At 39.0% G+C, this 26,381-nt stretch overlaps 1 protein-coding gene across 2 annotated transcripts in view; it reads left to right on the top strand.

Annotated features, from left to right (window-relative positions):
- KIF27 (kinesin family member 27) overlaps positions 1–26,381 on the top strand; it is an 87,125-nt gene continuing 60,744 nt past the window's right edge. For both annotated transcript variants that reach the window (XM_082695216.1, XM_082695215.1), the window contains exons 1-4: positions 1–169; positions 7,727–8,110; positions 19,005–19,205; positions 22,192–23,150. In XM_082695216.1, the coding sequence (XP_082551342.1) occupies positions 7,813–8,110; positions 19,005–19,205; positions 22,192–23,150 (1,458 nt within the window). In that variant the 5' untranslated portion in view covers positions 1–169; positions 7,727–7,812. The remainder of the gene's footprint in view (positions 170–7,726; positions 8,111–19,004; positions 19,206–22,191; positions 23,151–26,381) is intronic.

Below are 26,381 nucleotides of genomic sequence, written 5' to 3'. Positions count from 1 at the left end.
GAGCGCCCGGCCAGGAGGGGGCGCGTCCCGGACTGGCTTCGCCGGTTGCCGGGAGAACCCGCGACAACAAAAGGCCGGAGCGGCGGTGGGGGCGGCGGCGGCCTGGAGGAGCGAAGCTGGGTAGTCCTGCGCTGTGCTCGCCGCCGGAGACCGGGGCTTTCTCGAGCTGGTCAGTGAATGAGGGCCGGCCTGGCGGGGCCGGGTGCGGTGTGGCGCCCGCGCTCCGGCTCGCTGCTGAGGGGAGGGGGCGCCTCCTAGGGGTGAGGGGTTCGGGGGCCGCTGCGAGATGGCTCGCGGGTGGAGGGCGGTTGGGGCGCCTGCAAAGCCGAGGACGGCGCCGGAGGGGGCTGGGGTCGGTGCTGGGAACTCCGCCGAACGGCGGGGGGGAAGTGGGGTCCCCCTGGAGGTAGAAGGGCCGGGGAATTAGGGACGCGCGGGAACGCCAGACGGAACCCCACTAAGTCAGATCCTGTTTCTGGCGCTGGTGCTTCCAGCTGCGGGAGCCGAAGGGGATGGGAAGGCCCATCCTCGTGGGCGTTTCGTTTTGTCGCCGGGCGGATGTTGAAACTTGGGTGCAACTCGAGAGCTGTAGGAGTCTCAAAGCCTCCTCCCTCAGAGGCGGGTTTCGTTGAGAAAGAACAGTGCCCAAGTTCTTTATTTGAATAAAAACACCTTTTAAATAACACCCTCGCTCCCTCCAATTTGCAGATCTTTGTTTTTCTACTTTACTTTCTCTATTCTCTTAGTTATTATGCATTTGGGACCTTTTCTGAGATACTTGGGATTCATTGTTCATTTGCTGGGATGTTTCTTACGGAAATATTAGCAAACCAAAATATTTAGACAACCACTACTTCTGAAAAACCACGGGCACTGGATGGCAACAGTATTTGGAGACACTTCTTTTTAGTCAGTGACATGGCGTCAGTGATCAAAGATTCTCTTGCCTTTCTCTGATTTCAAAACTCCATGGAGTATGCCTAAATATCACTAGCCAATCAGATTTCACCTTTCATTACATCTATTAGTGACATGATACATATGGTTCTGAAGACTGCAATTGATCAGAATCTAAACTTTAAGTGCTGATTTAAGTACTGATTTTTTTAATACTTAAATTCTTGGATATTAATCTTTGGCAAGCCATAGATTTAGGGCCCTTATTTATTAAAATAAAGAGGTAGAATTTCTTTTGTGCTTGTAGCAAAACATTCCCATTGTAAAAACCTAGACAGTGAAAATATCCCAATTACACTGCACCTTTTATTAGCAGTTTTGTTGGAAATACTTAGGTTTGGCTTAACACAGACCATGACTTCTGTTTTAATGTGATGGTATAAATTTAAAAAAAAATCTATATAATAAAAACTTCAAATGTAGATATTTAGAGACATTTGGAAGAAACATCTCATACAGCATCCTTATGGTTTATTTGGAAAGTTTTCCAGTACCAAGTAATCATGGAGTCCTTTAGGATCCAAGAAAAGATATATTGTACATATGAGTATTTTTTCACAACTGATTTTAACTAGAATGGTTAAAACTGCCAAGGTAGGTACATCTTTTTATTGTGGCCATTAAATACAGCATGTTGACTCTCTTTTGGGGTTTTGCAGCCCAAGGGAGCTGATATTTTTTTACTCTCAGTGGGCTTTTAGTAGAGTGATGTATTTGTTATTGTGATCCCTTTCAGACTATCCACTCACAGAATTATAATGCACAGTACTGCTGCAGAGTTTTTTAAAGGCTAGTGAATATTAAATATGTCTTTATTAACATTTCCATAGCAAGTAGAGCTGAAGATGTCATTTTAGTCTATTAATAGTCTACTAGGTTAATAGTCTGCTACTAGTTAATAGTCTACTACTAGTAGTCTACTAGGTTACTTAATGAGACTTTGCAAGACTCCACTTCTCCAGAGAGTCCAGCCACACCCCAAACTGATTATTTTTTATTATCTACACTTAAACATTATCAAGACTATTTGTTACATTTTCTTTTTAGCTTTTTTTTTTTTTTTTTTTAAATTTTAAGACTTTGTGATTTATTTGTCAGGGAGAGAGAGCACAAGCAGAGGGAATGGTAGAAGCACAGGGAGAAGCAGAATCCCCCTGAGCAGGGAGCCCAACTCAGGACTCCATCCCAGGCCCCTAGGATTATGACCTGAGCTGAAGGCAGATGCTTAACTGACTGAACCACCCAGGTGTCCCTCTCTTTAGCTTTTATATGGTGTAAGCTTCATCCTACCAAACCTGAACATTCATGTAAAATTTTTTATGAAAACTTTATGTTTGTATTTCTCTTGGGTATATACCTAAGGAGTAGAGTTGTTGGGTCAAATGATAAGTATGTTTTAACTTTCTGAGGAACTGCCAGACTCTTTTCCAAAGTTGAGTGCATCATTTTATGTTTCCCTCTGGAGTATGTGAAGGTTCCTTCCATATTCTGTATGTTCTCACTGACACTTGTTTTTGTCATTTAAAAAAAAAAATTATTTTTGGCGGTGCCTGGGTGGCTCAGAGGGTTAAAGCCTCTGCCTTCAGCTCAGGTCATGGTTCCAGGATCCTGGGATCAAATCCCACATCAGGCTCTCTGCTCAACAGGAGCCTGCTTCTTCCTCTCCCTCTGCCTGCCATTTCCTCTGTTTGTGCTCTCTCTCTGTCAAATAAATAAATAAAATCTTTTTAAAAATTAATTATTTGGGGCCCCTGGGTGGCTCAGTGGGTTAAGCCGCTGCCTTCAGCTCAGGTCATGATCTCAGGGACCTGGGATCAAGCCCCACATCGGGCTCTCTGCTCAGCGGGGAGCCTGCTTCCCTCTCTCTCTCTGCCTGCCTCTCTGTCTACTTGTGATCTCTCTCTGTCAAATAAAAAAATAAAATATTTTTTAAAAATTTATTTATTTGAAAGAGTGTGGGAGAGGGAGAGCACAAGCATGAGGGAGGAACAGAGGGAGAGGGAGAAGCAGGCTCCCTGCTGAGCAGGGAGGCCTATGAGGGGCTGGATCCTGGGACTCCAGGATCGTGACCTAAACTGAAGGCAGATGCCCAAGCAGTTGAGCCACCCAGGTGCCCCTCACCAACATGTGTTTTGATCTGTTCAAAATTTCTTTGATACATTAATATCCATTTTTTTAAAAATTGAAGTGCATTCGACATAACACCATTCTGTTAGTTTCTGGTGTACAGACAAGTGTATGTGGTATACTATGCTCACCACAATGCAGCTATCATCTGTCACCATTCAGTGTTATTACAATGCCATTGACTCTATGCTATAATTTTTATCCCTTGACTCATTCATTTCATAACTGGAAGGCTGTACTCCCACTCCCCTTCACCCATCTTGCCCATTTCTCCAACCTGCTACCGTCTGGCCACCATCAGATCTCTGTATTTATGTGTCTGATTCTGCTTTTTATTAGTTTGTTTTGTTTTGTAGATTCCACATATAAGGGAAGTTATATGGGGCACACCTGGCTGGCTTAGTCCATTGAGTATATAATCCTTAGTCTCATACGTGAGATTTGAGCCCCACATTGGGTGCAGAGATTACTTAAAAATAAATACATAAATAAATATTAAACAGAAAGGAAAAAATTATATGGTATTTGTCTCTCTCTGTCTGACTTGTTTCACTTAGCATAATACCCTCTAGGTCCATCCATGTTTTGCAAATAGCAAGATTTCATTCATTTTTATGGCTGAGTAATATTCCATTGGATATATATACACCACATCTTTATCCATTCACTTATTGATGGATGCTTGGGTTGCCTCCATATCTAGGCTCTTGTAAATAATGATAGTAAACATAGTGGTACATACATCTTTTTGAATTAGTGTTTTTGTATTCGTTGGTAAAATACCCAGTAGTACAATTAGAGAATCATAGGTTAGTTCTGTTTTTAATGTTTTGAGGAAGCTCCATACCATTTTCCAGAGTGGCTGCACTAGTTCACATTCCCACCGATCATGGTTGAGGGTTCCTTTTTCTTCATTCTTGCAAACACTTGTTATTGCTTGTCTTTTTTTTAAAATAATTTTTTAAAATTTTTTATAAACATATAATGTATTATTAGCCCCAGGGGTACAGGTCTGTGAATCGCCAGGTTTACACACTTCACAGCACTCACCATAGCACATACCCTCCCCAATGTCCATAACCCCACCCCCCTTCTCCCAACCCCCCTCCCCCTAGCAACCCTCAGTTTGTTTTGTGAGATTAAGAGTCTCTTATGGTTTGTCTTCCTCCTGATCCCATCTTGTGTCATTTATTCTTTTCCTACCCCCCAAATCCCCCACATTGCAACTCCATTTCCTCATATCAGGGAGAGCATATGATAGTTGTCTTTCTCTGATTGACAACTTTCTCATGATGCCCTCTAGTTCTATCCACATCATCACAAATGGCAAGATTTCCTTTCTTTTGATGGCTGCATAGTATTCCATTCTGTATATATACCACATCTTCTTTATCCATTCATCTGTTGATGGACATCTAGATTCTTTCCATAGTTTGGCTATTGTGGACATTGCTGCTATAAACATTTGGGTGCATGTGCCCCTTCAGATCACTATGTTTGTATCTTTAGGGTAAATACCCGTTGGTGCAATTGCTGGGTCATAGGGTAGCTCTATTTTCAACTTTTTGAGGAACCTCCATGCTGTTTTCCAGAGGCTGCACCAGCTTGCATTCCCACCAACATTGTAGGAGGGTTCCCCTTTCTCCACATCCTTGCCAACATCTGTCATTTCCTGACTTGTTAATTTTAGCCATTCTGACTGATGTGAGGTGGTATCTCACTGTGGTTTTGATTTGTATTTCCCTGATGCCGAGTGATGTGGAGCACTTTTTCATGTGTCTGTTGGCCATTTGGATGTCTTCTTTGCTATTTCTTGTCTTTTTGATTCTAGCCATTCTGACAGGTGTGAAGTGATACCTCATTGTAGGTTTGATTCTATTTCCCTGCTGGCTGATGATGTTGAGTATCTTTGCATGTGCTTATTAGCCATTTTTCATATATTTGAGGAACAAAACTTTTAAATTTGATTAAATCCATTTCATCTGTTCATCTTTGTAAAGCTTATTGCTTTTGCTTTTGGTGTTTTACTTGAGAAACCATTGCCAAATCCAAGGCTATCAAGAGTTACCCCTATATTTTCTAATAAGAATATTATGAGTTTTATGGTTAGGCGAATGATTTTGAATCAACTTTTGTATATGATGTGAAGCAGGAGTCCAATTTCATTCTTTTTTTTTTTTTTTTTTTTTTTTTTATTTGACAGAGAGAGGTCACAAGTAGGCAGAGAGGCAGGCAGAGAGAAAGAGGAGGAAGCAGGCTCCCTGCCGAGCAGAGAGCCCGATGCGGGACTTGATCCCAGGACCCTGAGATCATGACCTGAGCTGAAGGCAGTGGCTTAACCCACTGAGCCACCCAGGCGCCCTCCAATTTCATTCTTATGCATGTGGATATCCAGTTGTGTTAACCATTTGTTGAAGAGTCTGTTCTTTCCCCATTGAATTGTCTTGGCACTCTTGTCAAGAATCATTTGCCCATAAATATATGAGGATTTATTGGGACACCTGGGTGGTTTATTTGGTTAAGCATCTTCTTTCGGCTCAGGTCACAGTCCTGCATCGGGCTTCTTGCTTGACAGGGAGTCTGCTTCTCCCTCTGCCTGCCACTCCCCCTGCTTGTAATCTCTCCTTTTCTCTCTCTCTCTGACAAATAAAATCTTTCAAAAAAGTATGAGGTTTATTTCTGGATTCTCAGTTCTTTTCCACTGATCTTTAAGTTTGTCTTATACCAGTACCACACTGTCTTGATTTCTGTTGTTTAGTTTTGGAACTGGGGAAGTGTGTCCTCTGACTTTGTTCTTTTTCAATATTATTTTAGCTCTTCTGTGTCCCTTGAATTTCCACACAAATTTTAGGATCAGTCAATAAATAAAATCTTAAAAAAAAAGAATTTTAAGATCAGCTTGTCAATTTCTGCGAAGAATTCAGCTGGGATTTTGATAGGGGTTGCATTGAATCTGTAAATAAATTTGGGGAATATCGTGATCTTTTTTTATGATTTTTTAAAAAAAGATTTTATTTATTTGACAGAGATCACAAGTAGGCAGAGAGACAGGCAGAGAGAGAGGGAAACAGACTCCCCGCTGAGCAGAGAGCCCGATGGAGGGCTCCATCCGCAGGGCCCTGACATCATGATCTGAGCCAAAGGCAGAGGCTTAACCCACTGAGCCACCCAGGTGCCCCATGGACTATTGTGATCTTAACAGTGTTAAGTCTTTCAACCCATAAACATGAGGTGTTTCTCCATGTATTTAGATCTTTACTTTCTTTAACAATATTTTATAGTCTTCAGAGTATGTTTTATATGTCTTTTATTTAATTTCTTTCTAAGTATTTTATCCTTTCTGATGCTACTATAATGGAATTGTTTTCTTAATTTATTTTACAGGTTCATTGTAAGTATTGACACCAATTTAATTTTTTTAAAGATTTTATTTATTTGTGACAGAGAGAGATAGTGAAAGAGGGAATACAAACACTGGGGAGCCGGAGAGGGAGAAGCAGACTCCCGGCTGAGCAGGGAGCCCATGTGGGACTCAGTCCCAGGACACTGGGATCATGATCTGAACTGAAGGCAGATGCGCAACGATTGAGCCACCCAGGCGCCCTGACACCAATTTAATTTTTTTTTTTACCAATTTAATTTTTAATGTATTAATTCTACCAGCGATTTTCAGAAGTGAGTGCAACATAAGTAGGAGTGGAAAAGCCATTTTTCAGTTAGTTTTGATTATTTTTGAAAAGAAATTATTTAAAGTTATATTATAGAAACTCTTTTTTTTTTTTTTTTTTAAAGATTTAATTTATTTGACAGACAGAGATCACCAGTAGGCAGAGAGGCAGGCAGAGAGAGAGGGGGAAGCAGGCTCCCCGCTGAGCAGAGAGCCCGATGCGGGACTCGATCCCAGGACCCTGAGATCACGACCCGAGCCGAAGGCAGAGGCTTAACCCACTGAGCCACCCAGGCGTCCCTATAGAAACTCTTAAAACTATTTTCCTGGATTTATTTCTAATATTTGTGGCAAAGAGATATAGCTGTAAAATCTAATAAAGGGTTTGCTTTCAACGCAAGTGTACAGTTACTCAGTAATTTCCTTGCCTTAATTTTTTTTTTTAAAGATTTTATTTATTTATTTGTCAGAGAGAGAGAGAGCAAGAGCGAGCACAGGCAGAGTGGCAGGCAGAGTCAGAGGGAGAAGCAGGCTCCCTGCAGAGCAAGGAGCCCGATGTGGGACTCGATCCCAGGACGCTGGGATCATGACCTGAGCCGAAGGCAGCTGCTTAACCAACTGAGCCACCCAGGGGTCCCGTTGCCTTAATTTTTTTAAGTCCTTGGTTATTCAATATTTAGATTAGTGAACTGGGAAACATATTACTGCTACAGAAAGAATGGCATGATGGAATCCCATGCTTCATCATTTACCAACTCATGGACCTTACCCTTTAGACTGTTTTGCAGCAAATCCAGACATTTCATATCATTTCATCTGTGAATTATAGGTATATTTTTGTTAAGACATGTTTACTTGTTTTAATTACCTCATATTGGAATAAAACGTGCTTTAATTGACTTTGTTTTGGAAGATGGTTAGTTTATTAGGATAGAGAAGTCCATAATTGAATTTTGTTTTTATTTTGATACACAGGAGTCCAGATCTTACATAAAATGGATAATTCTCACAGTAGATACTGAATATTAAGTAGAAAGTTATTTAGTAAAATCTAAGCTGCTATGGAAGAAATACCAGTAAAAGTTGCTGTAAGAATCCGACCTCTGCTGTGCAAAGAAGTTCTTCATAATCATCAAGCTTGTGTGAGAGTTATTCCAAACACCCAGCAAATTATCATTGGGAGAGATAGAGTCTTTACTTTTGATTTTGTTTTTGGCAAAAATTCCACTCAAGATGAAGTTTATAATACATGTATAAAGCCACTAGTGTTGTCTCTCATTGAGGGCTATAATGCAACTGTTTTTGCCTACGGACAAACTGGATCTGGGAAGACCTACACCATTGGAGGAGGCCATGTTGGTAAGATTCTCATATTCTTTGACTTTTGTTTGAGATGCTGGAACAAACCTAAAATATGACTATTTGAAACATAGAAGGTGCTCAGCATATTAATTGAATGAAATAATATATAATCCTATATTATATCCTGTATATATCCTGTATAATCTTTGAATCAAGTATAAGATCATCATCTTTGAAAGATGTATTTTTAAATGTTGAAGTTTCATTCAACAATTCAATTTGTGATTATATTTGATTAAGGAAACAAGTTTAATACAGTGTTTGGTGTTCAGCCCTTTGCCATTTTCCCCCCAGTTTTATTGAGATACAGTTGACGTACAACTTTGTATTAGTCCAAGGTGTACATATAATGATTTGGTATACGTAGATATTACAAAATGATTACCACAGTAGGTTTAGTTAATACCAGTCACATCACAGTTACAAATCTTTTCTTGTGATAAGAACTTCTAAAAAAGATTTATTTATTATTTATTTGGGGGAGAGAGAGCACAAGCAGGGTGAAGGGCAGAGGGAGAAGCAGGGTTCCCACCAAGCAGGGAGCTTCATGCAAGGGCCTGATCCCTGGACCCTACAATCATGTCCGCGGATGCTTAACTGGCTGAGCCACCCAGGTGCCCAAGAACTTTTAAGATCTAATCTTTTAACAGCTTTCAAGTACACAATACAGTATTAGTAACTACAGTCACCATGCTGTACATTACATCCTCAGAACGTACTTATAACTGTTTTTATGTTTTGACTACCTTCACCCATTTCCCCCACTCCCTGCCTCTGACAGCCCTTTGTAAAGTAGAAATAAATGAGTTAACATGACCAGATTTTGATCTTTTAACATAGTCCACGTGTAAATATCAAGAGTCCTGCAACCAGAACTTCAAGAATTTATTCAATAAGAAGAATTTATTATGTGGTTTAAGGGTCTTTCTTCCCCATTTTTTTTTTAAAGATTTTATTTATTTATTTGACAGAGATCACAAGTAGGCAGAGAGGCAGGCAGAGAGAGAGGGAGGAAAGCAGGCTCCCTGCTGAGCAGAAAACCTAATATGGGGCTCGATCCCAGGACCCTAAGATCATGACCTGAGCCGAAGGCAGAGGCTTAACCCACTGAGCCACCCAGGCGCCCTTTTTTCCCCATTTTTAAGTCAAATTTTTATTTTGCTTTTTCCGCTTTATTGAGGTACAATTGGTAAATAAAATGGTACAATATTTAAAGTGTACATTGTCATGATTTGATGAATGTATATGTTGTCAAAGGATTCCTCCAATCTAGTTAACACATCCATCACCTCACGTGTAAATACAGATTTCTATTGCATTTTATTTTTAAAGATTTTATTTATTTGAGAGAGAGAAGCACAGGTCGGGTGAGGGGCAGAGGGAGAAGCAGACTCCCTGCTGAGCAGGGAGCCCGACGTGGAGCTCCATCCCAGCACCCTGGGATCGTGACCTGAGCTGAAGGCAGACGCACAACCGAATGAGCCACCCCGGCACCCCTGGATTTCTATTTTAAATACTAAATATTTTAGGCTATAGTTTCTCCTGCTTAGGATTTCCTGTAGAGGTGGAAGGAAACTTGAGAATCATTTTTCTTTGTTTATAACTGTGGAGCTCCGGCTATGGCGTGATCAGTGAAGGACTTATTCAGTTAGAGGGCTAGTGACAGCTGGGATTGAAAGCTGGGTCCTCTGTTGAGGTTGCTTACTGTATTGGTATTTTTCTACTAAAGACAAACTTTTGAGTATTATACATATATATGTATTATTATCTAACATTATTGCTAGTATTCTGTATATGTGTAATGACTCTCAATGTATTTTCTACTTTCATGCTCTTCAAATATGGAATATGTGATTTTCAGAAACATTTCTCATTGCATGTAGGGATTGGATGGGAGAGTTGGAGGCTGGCTGTGTGGTTTGAGGAGGCCCTGATTGCAAAGACTAAATGGAAGGTCCATAAGTACCCAATATCCCCCATGCCCCTCACGACCATTTTTTAGAATCAGCGTTATGAAGGATTTGGGATATTAAAGATACTAGATTATTTTAGGGTCTTAAAATAAAAATTCAATTTTTCTACTAGAAGTTGTGTTTTTTTTTTTTTTTAGGATCATAGCTTCTTTTTTTTTAATTAATTAATTTTTTTAAAGATTTTATTTATTTATTTGACAGAGAGAGATCACAAGCAGGCAGAGAGGCAGGCAGAGAGAAAGGAAGGGAAGCAGGCCTCTTGCTGAGCAGAGAGCCCCATGCGGGACTCCATCCCAGGACCCCGAGATCATGACCCGAGCCGAAGGCAGTGGCTTAACCCACTGAGCCACCCAGGCGCCCCCATAGCTTCTTTTTTTAATGGAAAAATGTTTTATGATTCTTAAGACTCAGTATGTTCTTTTACTAGTGAGAGTTATAAAATGCTTAGAGCTTGGTTACTTAATTATAGCTATATTGCTTTTATTAAGAAACCATACATACAATTTTAATACCTTAAGGGAAAAAGTTATTGTTTATCTATTATCCTAGAATATTTTAACTGCTCTAAAATACTTTATACTTGAGAACACCATGAGAAGCAATTTTTTACTTTTTTCCTCTAGCTTTTTATTCTTTTTTAAAATATCATTTTATGGGGCGCCTGGGTGGCTCAGTGGTTTGGGCTGCTGCCTTCGGCTCGGGTCAGGATCTCAGGGTCCTGGGATTAAGCCCCGCGTCGGGCTCCCTGCTCCGCGGGAGGCCTGCTTCCCTCTCTCTCTCTCTCTGCCTGCCTCTCTGCCTACTTGTGATCTCTGTCTGTCAAATAAATAAATAAATAAATAAATAATCATTTTATATTTTTTCATCATGATAACTTTGCTCTTTAATCCCCATCCCCTATTTCCCCATTACCTCATTCACCTTCCATCCATTAACCATCCATTTATTCTCTTTAGTTAAGAGCCTGTTTCATTTGTCTCTTTCTTTCTTTTTCTTTTTTTCCTTTGCTTGTTTGTTTTGTTCCTTAAATTCTGCATATGAGTGAAATCATATGGTATCTGCCATTCTATGACTGACTTATCCTGCTCAGCATTATATTCTGTAGCTCTGTCCGTGTCTTTGCAAATGGAAAGATTTCATTCTTTTTTATGGCTGAATAATTCTGTCGTGTGTGTGTGTGTGTGTGTGTGTGTGTGCGTGCGTGCTACATCTTCTTTATCCATTTATCTATTGATGGACACTTCGGTTGCTCTCATAGTTTGGGTAAATATCCAGTAGTGCAATTACTAGATCAGAGGGTAGTTCTCTTTTTAAAGTTTTGAAGAACCTCCATATTCTTCCTTCGTGCCTACACCGTATGCATTCCCACCAATAGTGCAAGAAGGTTCCTTTTTCTCCATATCTTTGCCAATACCTGCTGTTTTTTGTGTTGTTGATGTTAGCCATTCTGACAGGTGTGAGGTGGTATCTCATTGTAGTCTTGATTTGGTTTTCCATGATGAAGACGTTGAGCATCTTTTCTTGGGTCTGTTGGCCACCTGAATATCTCCTTTGGAGAAATGTCTGTTCATGTCTTCTGCCCATTTTTGGATTGGATTATTTGTCTTTGGGTGTTGAGTTGTATCAGTTCTTTATATATTTTGGATACTAACCCTTTATTGGTGTTATTTGCAAATATTTTTTCCTATTCAGTAGGCTGCCTTTTAGTTTTGTTGATTATTTCCTCAGCTGTGCAGAAGCTTTTTATTACTTTGGCTTTTGTTTCCTTAGCCTCAGGAGACATATCTAAAAATTGTTGCTACAGCTGATGTCAGAGAGATTATTGCCTGTGCTCTTTTCAAGGGTTTTTATGATTTCAGGTCTCACATTTAGGTCTTCAATCCATTTTTAATTTATTTTTGTGTATTGTAGAAGAGGGTGTTCTGGTTTCATTCTTTTGCATGCAGCTGTCTGATTTTCCCAACGCCATTTGTTGAAGAGATTGTCTTTTTCACATTGTATAATCATTCTTCCTTTGTCTAAGATTAATTGACCGTATAATTATGGGTTTATTTCTGGGTTTTCTGTTCTGTTCTATTTGTGTGTCTGTGTCTGTGTCTGTTTTTAGGCCAGTACCATACTGTTTTGATTACTGCAGTTTTTTTACATTTAAATTCAATTAATTAACATATGATGTATTATTTGTTTCTGGGGTACAGGTCTGTGATTCATCAGTCTTATACCCAGTGCTCATTACAACACGTACCCTCCCCAATGTCCATCACCCCATCATCCCAGCCCTCCACCCCCACCCCTCCAGCAACCCTCAGTTTGTTTCCTATAATTAAGAGTCCTATGGTTTGTCTCCCTCTCTGGTTTCATCTTGTTTTGTTTTTTCCTCTCTTCCTGTATGATCCTCTGCCCCGTTTCTTAAATGGCAAGATTTCATTTTTTGAAGGCTGCAATATATATATATATATATATATATATATATATATATATATATATAATGTCTTCTTGATCCATCTGTTGATGGACATCTGGGGTTTTCCCAAAGTTTGGCTCTTGTGGACATTGCTGCTATAAATATTGGGGTGCAGGTGAGCCTTCAGATCACTATATTTGTATCTTTGGGTAAATTCCCAGTAGTGCAATTGCTGGGTTGTAGGTTAGCTCGATTTTCAACTTTGGAGGAACCGCCATACTGTTTTCCAGAGTGGCTGCACCAGCTTGCATTCCCACCAACAGTGTAGGAGGGTTCCCCTTTCTCCACATCCTAGCCAGCATCTGTCCTTTCCTGACTTGTTAATTTTAGCCATTAGTGTAAGGGGGTATCATCTCATTGTGGCTTTGATTTGTATTTCCCTGATGCTGAGTGATGTTGAGCATCTTTTCATGGGTCTGTTGGCCACCTGGATACCTTCTTTGGAGAAATGTCTGTTCATGTTCTTCTGCCTATTTTTTTTTAAAAGATTTTATTTATTTATTTGACAGAGATCACAAGCAGGCAGAGAGGCAGGCAGAGAGCCCGATGCGGGGCTCAATCCCAGGACTCTGAGATCATGACCTGAGCCGAAGGCAGCGGCTTAACCCACTGAGCCACCCAGGCGCCCCGCTTCTGCCTATTTTTTGATTGGATTATTTGTTCTTTGGGTATTGCCTTTGGGAAGTTCTTTTCTTTTTATAAGGTTTTATTTATTTGAGAGAGAGAGAGAATAAGAGAAAGCATGAGAGGAGAGAGGTCAGAGTCTGGAGAAGCAGTCTCCCTGCTGAGCGAAGAGCCGGATATGGAACTCAATCCCAGGACTCCAGGATCATGACCTGAGCCGAAGGCAGTCGCTTAACCAACTGAGCCACCCAGGCGCCCTGTTAAGTTCTTTATAGATTTTGGATACTAGCCCTTTATCTGATATGTCATTTGCAAATATCTTTTCCCATTCTGTCAGTTGTTTTTTTGGTTTTGTTGACTGTTTTCCTTAGCTGTGCAAAAACTTTTTATCTTTCTTCCCCCCCTCCCCAAAAGCTTTTGATCTTGATGAAGTTCCAATAGATCATTTTTGCCTTTTTTTCCCTTGCCTTTGGAAACATGTCTAGTAAGAAGCTGCTCTGACTAAGGTCAAAGAGGTTGACGCCTGTGTTCTCCTCTAGGATTTTGATGGATTCCTCTCTCACATTCAGGTCTTTCATCCATTTTGAGTCATTTTTCTGTATGGTGTAAGGAAGTGATCCAGTTTTGTTCTTCTGCATGTGATTATCCAGTTTTCCCAACAGTGTTTGTTGTTGAAGACACTGGTTTTTTGTTTGTTTGTTTGTTTGTTTGTTTTTTAAGATTTTATTTATTCATTTGACAGAGATCACAAGTAGACAGAGAGGCAGACAGGGAAGTGGGGGGAAACAGTCTCCCTGCTGAGCAGAGAGCCTGATGTGGGTCTCGATCCCAGGAACCTGAGATCATGACCTGAGTGGAAGGCAGAGACTTAACCCACTGGGCCACCCAGGCTTCCCGAAGAGACTGTCTTTTTTCCATCAGATATTCTTTCCTGCTTTGTCGAAGATTAGTTGACCATAAAGTTGAGGGTCCATTTCTGGGTTCTTTATTCTGTTCCATTGATCTATGTGTGTGTTTTTGTGCCAGTACCACACTGTCTTGATGGTGACAGCTTCGTAATAGAGCTTGAAGTCCAAAACTGTGATGCTACCAGCTTTGGTTTTCTTTTGCAACATTCCTGTGGCTATTTAGGGACTTTTCTGGTTCCATATAAATTTTAGGATTATTTGTTCTAGTTCTGTGAAAAAAGTTGATGGTATTTTGATCAGGGATTGTATTAAATGTGTAGGTTGCTTTAGGTAGCATAGACATTTTCACAATATTTGTTCTTCCAATCCATAAGCCTGGAACTTTTTCCATTTCTTTGTGTCTTCCTCAATTTCTTTCATGAGTACTCTATAGTTTTCTGAGTACAGATTCTTTGCCTCTTTGGTTAGGCTTATTCCTAGGTATCTTACGGTTTTGGGTGCAACTGTAAATGGGATTGACTCCTTAATTTCTCTTCTGTCTTGTTATTGGTGTATAGAAATGCAGCTGATTTCGGTGCATTGATTTTATATCCTGACATGTCACTGAATTTCTGTATGAGTTCTGGCAGTTTGGGGTGGAGTCTTTTCGGTTTTCCATGTAAAACGTCATATCATTTGCAAAGAGTGGGAGTTTGACTTCTTTGCTGATTCAGATGCCTTTAATTCTTTTTGTTGTCTCACTCCTGAGGCTAAGACTTTTAGTACTATGTTGGACAGTATTGGTGGTAGTGGACAGCCCTGCTGTCTTCCTTACCTAAGAGGAAAAGCTCTCAGTTTTTCCCCAGATTGCTGAAATTTTTTAATATAACTTGAATATAACTGGAATTGTGATACCCTAGAGTTTTGTTTTTCTTTCTCAAGACTGCTTTGGCTCTTCAGGGTCTTTTGTGGTTCCATACAAATTTTAGAATTGTTTTTTTCTAGTTCAGTGAAAAATGCTGGTGGTATTTTGACAGTATTGCATTGAATGTGTAGATTGCTTTTGGTAATGTGGGTATTTTAACAGTATTTCTTTCAGTCCATAAGCATGGAGTGTCTTTCCATTTCTTTGTGTCATCTTCAGTTTCTTTCATCAGTGTTTTATAATTTTCAGAGTATAGGTCTTTCCCCTCTTTGGTTAAGTTTATTCTTAGATATTTTATTGGTTTTGGTGGGATTTTAAATGGGATTTTTAAATGGGATTATTTAACTTTCTTCCTGCTGCTTCATAATTAGTGCATAGGAATGCAACAGATTTCTGAACATTGATTTTGTATCCTGAGGCTTTACTGAATTTATTTATCTGTTTTAGTAATTTTTTTGTACAATCTTTAGGGTTTTCTATATATGGTATCATGTTGTCTGCAAATAGTGAGAGTTTTACTTTTTCCTTATCAGTTTGGATGCCCTTTATTTCTTTATGTTGTCTAATTGCTGAGGCTAGGACTTGTAGTACTATGTTGAAAAACGTAGTGAGAATGGACATCCTTGTTTTATTCCTGACCCTAGGGGGAAAACTCTCAGTTTTTCACTGTTGACTATGATGTTGGCTGTGGGCTTTTCATAGATGGCCTTTATTATGTTGACATATATTCCTTCTGGACCTACTTTGCAGAAGGTTTTTTTTTTTTTTTTTTTTTTAAATCATGAATGGATGTTACACTTTGTCAAATGCTTTTTCTGCATTTATTGAATGAGCCTGTGGTTTTATCCTTACTGTTATTTATTTATTTATTTATTTATTTATTTATTTAAAAGATTTTATTTATTTATTTGACAGAAATCACAAGTAGGCAGAGAGGCAGGCAGAGAGAAAGGAAGGGAAGCAGGCCCCCTGCGGAGCAGAGAGCCCGAAGCTGGGCTCGATCCCAGGATCCTGAGATCATGACCTGAGCCGAAGGCAGTGGCTTAACCCACTGAGCCACCCAGGTGCCCCTGTTATTTTTTTTTTTTTTAAGATTTTATTTGCTTATTTGTCAGAGAGAAAGAGAGCACGCAAGCACAAGCAAGGGGAGAGGCAGGCAGAGGGAGAAGCAGGATCCCAGGACCCTAGAATTATGAGCTGAGCCGAAGGCAGTTGCTTAACCAACAGAGCCACTCAGATGTCTCTATCCTTTCTGTTATTGATATGATGTATGACATTGATAGTTTTGCAAATATTAAAGAACACTGGGATCGTGGGATAAATCCCACTTGATGGTGGTATGATTTTTTAAATTTTATCATTGGATTCAATTGACTAGTCTTTTGTTGAGGATTTTTTGCATCTATATTCATGAGAGATATTGGCCTTTAGTTCTCTTTTTGGGGGGTGTCTTTATCTGGTTTTGCTATCAGGGTGATACTGGCTTTAAAGCTTGAATTTGGAAGTTTTCTTTCCTCTTGTATTTTGGTTTTTTTGAATGGATTGGGAAGAGTGGGTATTAACTTTTTCCCGAAGATTACTTTATTCATTTTAGAGAGAGAATGAGAGCAAGAGAGAGAGGGAGACAAGCAGACTCTGTTGGGTGGGGAGCCTGATACCCTAAGATCATGACCTGAGCTGAAATTAAGAGCTAAATGCTTAACCAACTGAGCCACGCAGGTGCCCTGAGAAGAATGGGTATTAACTCTTGAAATGTTTGGTCGAATTCTTCTGTGAAGCTGTTTAGTCCTGCATTTTTGTTTTTTGTGAGTTTTTGGCTTACTGATTCAATTTCATTGCTAGTGATTGGTCTGTTCAAATTTTCTATTTCTTCCTGTTTTGGTTTTTGTAGGTTATATGTTTCTAGGAATTTATCCATTCCTTCTAAGTTGTCCAGTTCATTGTCATACAGGTTTTCATAGTATTCTGTTATGTATGTTTGTCTATCTGTGGTGTTGTTTCTTATTTTTCCCTTTCCATTAGAAATTTTATATGGGTCTCTTTCTAGATGTTTTTCTAGGCATTTTAGAAATACACATGTAGTTTTTTTTCTTGTTTTATTTGTTTAATGAATTATTATACCTCTGATTCTATAACTTTATTTTTGCATTTGACAATATAAAATATTCCATTACTTCCTGTATAGGTCATAGAATTTCATCTCATTTTTTGGACTATATAATATTCCATAGTTTGAATGGATCATAGTTCCTCCATTCCAGTATTAATGGACATTTATTTAGGTTGTTTATGATTTATACTATCATAAAAAAGTTGCAGTATATATCTTTGTATATTTAACTTTGCACCATGTGTTAGTATTTGTATAAAACAGATAAAAGAAGTGGATTTTTTTAGTTAAAGTGAATGCACATTTAAAGGGAAATAGATACTGACAAATCAGCTTCCAAATTCCTGTAATTCCTACCACCAATATATGAAAGCCATTTGCTTGTATCCTTGTCACTTATTGGATATTATAAATCCAAAATATTTTTTTGGTCATCTGATAGGTGAAAAATTATACTTTGTTGTTTGAAGTTACATTTCTTGGTATATTGGTGAAATCGTTAAGCATTTTTTTATTTCCCAGGCTTTTAAGGACTCCCAATTCTTGATCAATCATCTGCTGTTTGATTTTTTAATAATTCTGGTTTTTTTTCTCCAATAAATAATTTGTCGAGTATTTGTAGTGTGTCTGGGGTACCATGCTAGGCACTGTGGCAGAATAATAATCTCTTATTTTTCAATATGGTGCTTATTTACTAATATTCATTTTCCTACTTCTCAGAACCTTGGATTTACTGACTTGTACCAGGCATACATTCTCTAGAAACACTTGTGTGTTCTATAAATAACATAATAGCTAAATAATGGCTGTTGAGATATGAAACTTTACAAGTTCTCTCTCTTGAAACAGTCTGTCTCAGGAATGTAAGTATAACATTGAAAAGTGTGATATTTAGCTTACTGAAATACATATTGAAACTTTATTATATTATTTGAAAATCAGCATTCTGGTAAGTTTTTTAAAATTACTGTTCTTTGTTATCTGTTGACATAGGGAATGAATGAGCTATTTCAAATCAGCCTTACATTCTGGCTAATCTAAAAAACATGTTTTGCACTGTAATTTATACATAATGCTGTTGGCTAGTTCTTGGAAACTCTCAAAAAAGGGATCTTTAGGGTTGCCTGGGGGGCTCAGTGGGTGAAGTGACCAACTCTTGATTTCTGCTCAGATCATGATCTCAGGGTCCTGGGATCCTCTTGGATCCACACTCAGGTGGGAATCTCTCCCCACTTGCACATACACACGGATTCTCTTTAAAACAATTTTTTTGGGGTATGATTCCATTTTATTTATTCTTTTTTATGACATGTTAGTCACCATACAGTACATCATTAGTTTTTGATGTAGTGTTCTATGATTCAGTGTTTGTGTATGACACACACTGTCTCTAAAATAAGTAAAATAAATCTTTAAAAAAAGGAAAGAATCTTCAATCTTCATTTTTTCCTTTGTATTAGAAAAACCTGTAGCTTCCTTTACTTGCCACATGATGGCAGTCTTGCATCTTAAATTAGGTGAAAGGCAGTCCAAGTTAATAGAGGTTCAGATTTTCAGGATGCTGCCCAAGATCTAAACATTGGTAATTTTCAACCTGGAAGCTGTTTTTAAGGTTCATTTGAAAGCCAGCTTTTTGTATCTTGGAATGTATTTCCCATGGAACGATGCTACAAATGGTGGGTAGGTTTCTAAATTGGCTTAACATATTTAACCTTAAGTCTCAATTTATTTTTCTGCTTATTTAAAATTTTTAAAACTGCTTAAAAAATTGTGGAAACTTTTACACATGAATTTTGAAGTTATGGTTTTAAAAATTTATAATATAGTTATATAAAAATATGTTGTAAATGTAGGGTTTTAGCCTTTCTTATATTTTAATTTTCACATGTCCTTTCTTTAAATTTTTAGCTTCAGTTGTGGAAGGACAAAAGGGTATCATTCCTCGAGCTATCCAAGAAATATTTCAAAACATCTCTGAGAACCCTAGCATTGATTTTAGTATTAAAGTGTCTTATATCGAAGTATATAAGGAAGACCTAAGAGATCTTCTAGAATTGGAAACATCAATGAAGGATCTTCATATTCGAGAAGACGAAAAAGGAAACACAGGTAAAGTAGCCTACTTAACTGATAGCCTTCATTAGCAAATAGATGTGATTTAATTGAGTTTCGGGATGTATTCCAAAGAATCTTTAAAACAGACATCGAAGCAAAATGCATTTGTTTTTACTTTAAAATTGGGTAACTTTTTGATTACCAATATCCATTAAATCACCCAGGTGAAACATAGTTCACTAAGTTAATAAGATGTAATTCAAGGTACTTATTTTCTATAATTGCCCCTGCTCTGAGTTGATCTCCAGCAAGACTTTGAAATAGGCTAAATTAGTTTTCGTGCTTTTTTTTTTTTCTCCCAGAGTTTTCCCCAGAGTGGGGATGGCTTCTTCCTTTGGTGTTTGTCCAAGTTGTTCCAAAATTCTCCTTTCTTCCTCTTTGATTTTGTCCCACCACATCTGTCGCCTCCTCCCTCTTTCTCTCTCTTTTTAAAATTTGCACTGTTTACATGTTTTCTTCTCCATATTGACACTGTCCATCGTTGTGCTTCTTCTGGTCTGAATTTCTATGCTAACAACCTGTTAATTTCATTAAATATCCATTTGTCTGGAAATAGGAGAAGGTTAGTTGGGTCAAAATATAAGTATTTTAAAGAATAACACTTTCTGCTTTTCTGATTTAAAGGGTAATATGTTCAGCATAGAACACTTTGAAAACATAGGAAAGTTTAAGGAAGAAAGTTGAAGATCATCTTTAATCCCAGAACCCAGAAAGAACAACTTCTGTTTTTGGTGTGTTTCCTTCTAGATTTCTTTTTCTGTGCACATATAAATTTTTTAAAAATATACTTAGAACCTGATGTGTAACATTGTTCCTTATTTTTTCACTTAATATTTATATTGTGGGCATTTTCACACACCGTTTCAAACTTATGACTCTTCGTGGTCATGTGGTAATTTTGTCTTTGGAATGTATTATGCTTTTTAAAATTATTGTTTCATTCTTGGACATTTAAGCTGTTTCTAGATTTTCACTATTATTAATAATACTGACTTGGCTGTGTTTCTGTCTTAGAAAAGATACTTAGGTAGAACCCTTCTTGGAGATAAAGGATCCCACCTGAGGAGTCACTGACTCCTTGAGGAAATTTCCTAGCAGTTAGGAAAGTAAGATCATTCAGAGGGCCTGCAGGGGGCAATGATCTCTTAATTAATTAATTAATCTCTTAATTGGCCTTGTCTTGGCAGCCCTGGCATTCCTCGATGTTTGGAGAGAATGGTTTTTGTTTTGTTATTTTTAGAAAGAAAGCAGACATAGTAGTTTATGGTCTTAGTAGATAATTCAGTATAGTTTCCCTTTTCTGGACAGACTTCAGACCAACATTTTGAGCTTCTGTATCATATAAAATAGAATTATTGAGTGTTTTTATCTTCTCTTAAGAAGATAACAAATATGACACATGTTTATTGTAGAAGAGTCAAATAATGCAGAAGTATACACTATCCCTCCTGATAAACTTAATAGCTAATAGCAGTTCTGCAAAAGTTTGGGGAAGATGCAACAAATTGTCTTAAGACCAAAGGGCATCTGTCTTATGTAATGTTCCATTCACTACCGAAGTGTATTTGTTTGACATATTTATTTACTTCCTGTGTGTGAAGCAATGTTTCGTATCCAGCCTGGGATGCTGCACCATCAGTATCATAGTGGAAGCTTTTTAAGAAATACTGTCTTTCGGGCCCCACTTTTCAGAAATTCTCATGAATTTGTTTGGAATGGGGCCTGAGCCTTGCTACTTCCTCTTTTATAAAACTTCCAGGTGATTTGCAGCTGGGTTTGAGGACCAGAGATAGTGCTAAGCTGTAGCCTAACGGGAAAAATTTATGAAAGTTACTTTTTGCTTTACAGTTACATTGTCATATTTTATAATTGCTGATCTTTTAGCATTCCCCATTTGTAGTATAGGTACTAGAACTTTAAATGTTCTCAGTTGTTAAGGTGTCATGTTAGAAATAATGAAAGCAAAATGATCATTTTTTTTAAGATTTTATTTATTTATTTGACATAGAGAGAGAGATCACAAGTAGGCAGAGAGAGAGGGGGGAAGCAGGCTCCCTGCCGAGCAGAGAGCCCGATGTGGGGCTCGATCCCAGGACCCTGAGATCATGACCCGAGCCGAAGGCAGAGGCTTAACCCACTGAGCCACTCAGGCGCCCCCAAAATGATCATTTTTCAAGAAGACAGTGACATGACAGGATCTGTATAAAGAGGAAATGAGACACTGATTCAAGAACAGAATCAGGAGCTTTACTGCTCTGATTCAAATCCCAAATCCGCCTGCTGCTTTTTGAAATACGTTTGAATATAAACAAATAATGTGGGCAGTAAGCTTTGGCTTATTTGCAGCTCTTATTCCGCTGTTCTTGAAATAGAAACTTTTTTTTTAATTGCCATCACATTTGTTTACGTTGTACTCTGCTATTACGTAGGGCATACCTATTTTTAAGATGAATAACCAATTTTGTTTACACTGAAGTTGTCATTTATCATTGGTCATGACCACACAATACCAAAAACCATAAGCCTAAGGATGACTTGAATATTAACAAAACTCAAAAGACATGAATTTCTCTTCATTAATCTACTACTGATTAATTCTTTTGAGTTTTCTGTTTGATCTATTTTTTTTTTAGTAAGTCTATTAGACTCTGCAAGTCAAAATACTGGAATAAAGAGTTTTTCTTTAGTCAGCCATCTTAAAGAATTGAGTGTGACTCCAAAGAAACCAGATTGTTTAAAATATATGTATATATTACTTCTTTTAGAATGTAAGCATCAAAGTGAGTGCTATTAAAATCATTCCTTTGGGAGATTATCTAAAATTACTTAATGAAGTTGCTGATGTCACTATTGTTTGAAGTGCTATTGATTTTTTTATTTTTAAGAGCTTTTCTTAGCCTGGGCAGTTCAGGCAATATTAACTGTTATAATTGGGTTTTGATTAAAATTTGGTTTAAAAATTTGCCGTTGCTGTTTTAAGTGATTGTTGGGGCCAAAGAATGCCAGGTGGAGAGCGCAGATGAGGTGATGAGTCTCCTGGAGATGGGGAATGCAGCCAGGCATACAGGGACCACGCAAATGAACGAGCACTCCAGTAGATCACATGCGATTTTTACAATCAGCATCTGTCAAGTGGAGAAAAACATAGAGGCAGGTGAAGACGGATCGTGGTACTCCCATCGGCAGATTGTCTCAAAGTTCCACTTTGTGGACTTGGCTGGCTCCGAAAGAGTAACCAAAACAGGGAATACTGGCGAACGGTTCAAAGAATCCATTCAGATCAACAGCGGGTTGCTGGCTTTAGGCAACGTCATCAGCGCTCTCGGGGACCCCCGCAGGAAGAGTTCACATATTCCATATAGGGACGCGAAAATTACCCGGCTTCTGAAAGATTCCCTGGGAGGCAGCGCCAAGACTGTCATGATCACTTGTGTCAGCCCATCCTCCTCAGATTTTGATGAGTCCTTAAATTCCCTCAAATATGCCAACCGAGCCCGCAACATTAGAAACAAGCCCACCTTAAACTTTAGCCCCGAGTCAGACCGAATGGACGAAATGGAGTTTGAAATCAAGTTGCTTCGAGAAGCTTTGCAAAGCCAACAGGCTAGCATCAGCCAAACCAGCCAGATCCATCCAGAGGAGACTCCCGAGAGAAACAGGATCCATTCTCTGGAGGAGCAGGTGGCCCAGCTGCAAGGCGAATGTCTGAGTTACCAGAACTGCGTGGAGGAGGCCGTTACCTTCCTGGTGGACCTAAAGGAGGCCGTCCGACTGAACCCAAAGCAGCTGCACAAACTGCAGGAGTGGCTGAACATGACTCAGGAGGTCAAGAAGGCGGTGTTCACCTCCTTCAGAGGGAGCCACGGCCTCGGCAGCCTGGGAGAAGGGCCTCAGCACGTTACTGTCCTCCAGCTGAAGCGAGAGCTGAAGAAATGCCAGGTACGTGGATGCCTTTTGTTGGTGGCTTGTTGGATGACTCCTTTTACTGGGGCAAGGGTCATTTTGGAACCTCAGAAGTTTTTCGAAAGGATTATGTGTGAAATCTCATTTGCCTTTGCTCAGTTACTTCCCTTTTCCTACCGCTTTGTCCTCTTACTTCACACCTTCTCAGCTCTTTCTCATTTCTCTTTTAATATCTTCACTTGGTATATTTATGAAGCAGAATCTTGTGGACCTGCTCATTGATTTAGAGGATGAAGAGAAACACAATTTCAGAAAACAAAGTGAAGTTGTACGTTAGTGAGTCTTTAATCCTCTTTGGGTCAGTGGTTCTAGAAGGAAAAAAATACTTCATCCCTTGAGTGTGGAAGGCTGGGTTTTTTGAACAAGCAAAGAAATCATCTTATTTGACAGTATTTAAGGGAGGTAGGTATACGTATTCATATTATATAAACGTACGTTGAGTTCAGAGTTACGCTTCTCACCTTCCATTCAGACACAGTATGGGAAGATTTTAAATCACTGGGGAAATCATGGGAAACAAGATACATCCAGTCCTCCTTACATGGGGGTCTGGTACACAAATGGATATTCTGCCAGTTTTTGAAAATAGGAAAATGTATAGTTAAAAACATAGTTTTCTGGTTAGAAATCTTTCCTCAAGACCTTTTTATATGTATTAGAAAGAAACCTCTTTTATAGCAGCTCTTGAACTTTTTGGTCACAAGATTTTTTTTTTTTCTTTTTAAAAATTTTATTTATTTGACAGAGAAAGAGAAAGAGAGCACAAACATGGGGAGCAGGAGAGGGAGAAGCAGGCTCCCGTTGAGCAGGGAGCCTGATGCGGAACTCGATCCCAGGGCCTGGGATCATGACCTGAGCTGAAAACAGGACATCTGAGCCACCCAGGAACCCTGTTCACAAGATTTCTTTACAATTTTAAAATGAGGTCCTCTAGGGGCGCCTGGGTAGCTCAGTGGGTTAAAGCCTCTGCCTTTGGCTCAGGTCATGATCCCAGCGTCCTGGGATGGAGCTTCGCACAGGGCTCTATGCTCTGCGGGTAGCCTGCTTCCCCCCACCCCTCTGCCTACTTGTGATCTCTTGCTGTCAAATAAATAAATAAAATCTTTTAAAAAAAAATAAGATAAAGTAAAATGAGGTCCTCTAAAGAGCTTTTGTTTATGAGGACTGTATCTATTAATATTTACCACATTAGAATTAAAACACAAAAATGTAAACAATTAACTTGCTCAAAACTAACAATAATAGCCTGATTATATGTTAAATAAATAACCTTTTTTCATGAAGGATAACTATTTTCCAAAACAAAATAAGTTAGTAAGAGTGGAATTGTTTCACACTTTACATGTCTGGCTTAATAGAAGGCAGGCAGATTTTCATATCTGCTTCAGCTTTCGGTTCACTGCAATATGTTGTTTTAGTTGAAGTACATGAAGAAAAACCAGCTTCATATAGATTTGTAGTTGGAAGCGAGGACTCTTTTAATGGCTTTTTCAGATAATTTATGGATATTTTGTCTTTGCTATTACACCGAAACTCAACCAGTAGAGATTTCCTAATGGTTACTGGCCGTGTGGAATTTGAAGTTGTCTTTGTTACATTAATATTTATACCTTAAAGTTTACTGTATCTTGTACTTTGGATCTTTTATCACATGATTCTAAATTGTCACTTATTGGTCATGTGGAAAATATTTGTTTACTAAATTATGCAGATCTTCCAAATGTTGATGCCTATCATTAGACAGTATCAAGTAATTACATTCACTAATTTTACCTACTGATCTTACCAGCAGGGTCTTTAAGTATTGGAACTTGTCAGACTTGCAGCGGAAATGTATTCCAAAATTCTAATTTTTGCATGAAACTTGAATTTTATCATTTGCAACAAATACTGTTATTTCCCTTGAAATGATGGTTTTCTTTCTTTTTTAAAAAGGATTATTTATTTATTTGACAGAGAGACACACAGTGAGAGAGGGAACACAAGCAGGGCAAGTGGGAGAGGGAGAAGCAGGCTTCCCACTAAGCAGGGAGCCTGATGCAGGGCTCAAACCCAGGACCCTGGGATCATGACTTGAGCCAAAGGCAGACACTTAATGACTGAGCCACCCTTTTTTTTTTTTAATAGGTTTTATTTATTTATTTGACAGAGATCACAAGTAGGCAGAGAAGCAGGCAGAGAGAGAGGAGGAAGCAGGCTCCCTGTTGAGCAGAGAGCCCGATGTGGGGCTCGATCCCAAGACCCTGGGATCATGACCTGAGCCGAAGGCAGAGGCTTTAACCCACTGAGCCACCCAGGTGACCCCATCAAGATATTCTTTTTTTTTTTTTTTAAAGATTTTATTTATTTATTTGACAGAGAGAGATCACAAGTAGGCATAGAGGCAGACAGAGAGAGAGAGAGGAGGAAGCAGGCTCCCTGCTGAGCAGAGAGCCCAATGTGGGGCTCGATCCCAGGACCCTGGGATCATGACCTGAGCCGAAGGCAGAGGCTTTAACCCACTGAGCCACACAGGTGACCCCATCAAGATATTCTTTTTTTTTTTTTTTTAAGATTTTATTTATTAATTTGACAGAGAGAAATCACAAGTAGATGGAGAGGCAGCCAGAGAGAGAGAGAGAGAGGGAAGCAGGCTCCCTGCCGAGCAGAGAGCCTGATTCGGGACTCAATCCCAGGACCCTGAGATCATGACCTGAGCCGAAGGCAGCGGCTTAACCCACTGAGCCACCCAGGTGCCCCCATCAAGATATTCTTAAGTGAGGCTGGCATTTGTTTGTATTGTGAGTGCATGGCAGTGAGGAAGACAGTGACTCCTGGTTACAGTCTAGTGACATGTGTTCTATTCACGCTAGGAGTCAGCAGTTTTACCCACCCTTATGTACCTTCAGTGCAAATGTCAGCATGGTAAAGGGAAAATATTGCCTTAATATTATTAGGAAAATAGTTTTGATCTCTTGGATGCCCTGAAAGCACCTAAAGGACATGCCAAAAGGGTCTTTGCTGAATATCCTATGAGGACTGCTGGTTCTATCTCAGAGCTTCTGATATTTAAATATAAGCATTTAAAGTAATACCTCTAAAATTACGGATTTTTTTTTTTAAAGTAGTGACTCTGCCCTTCCTTCCTTGTAGATAGGGTAGGCCTGGCCCTTCCTCCTTGGTATAAGACACTGGCAGAATGGGAAGTATGGTTGATGGGAAGCTTGA

This window comes from Mustela nivalis (assembly GCF_964662115.1).
Source record: "Mustela nivalis genome assembly, chromosome: 13".
Lineage (NCBI taxonomy): Eukaryota > Metazoa > Chordata > Mammalia > Carnivora > Mustelidae > Mustela > Mustela nivalis.
The sequence above is the reverse complement of the archived record's forward strand: the minus strand, read 5'-3'. Positions and strand labels throughout refer to the sequence as shown.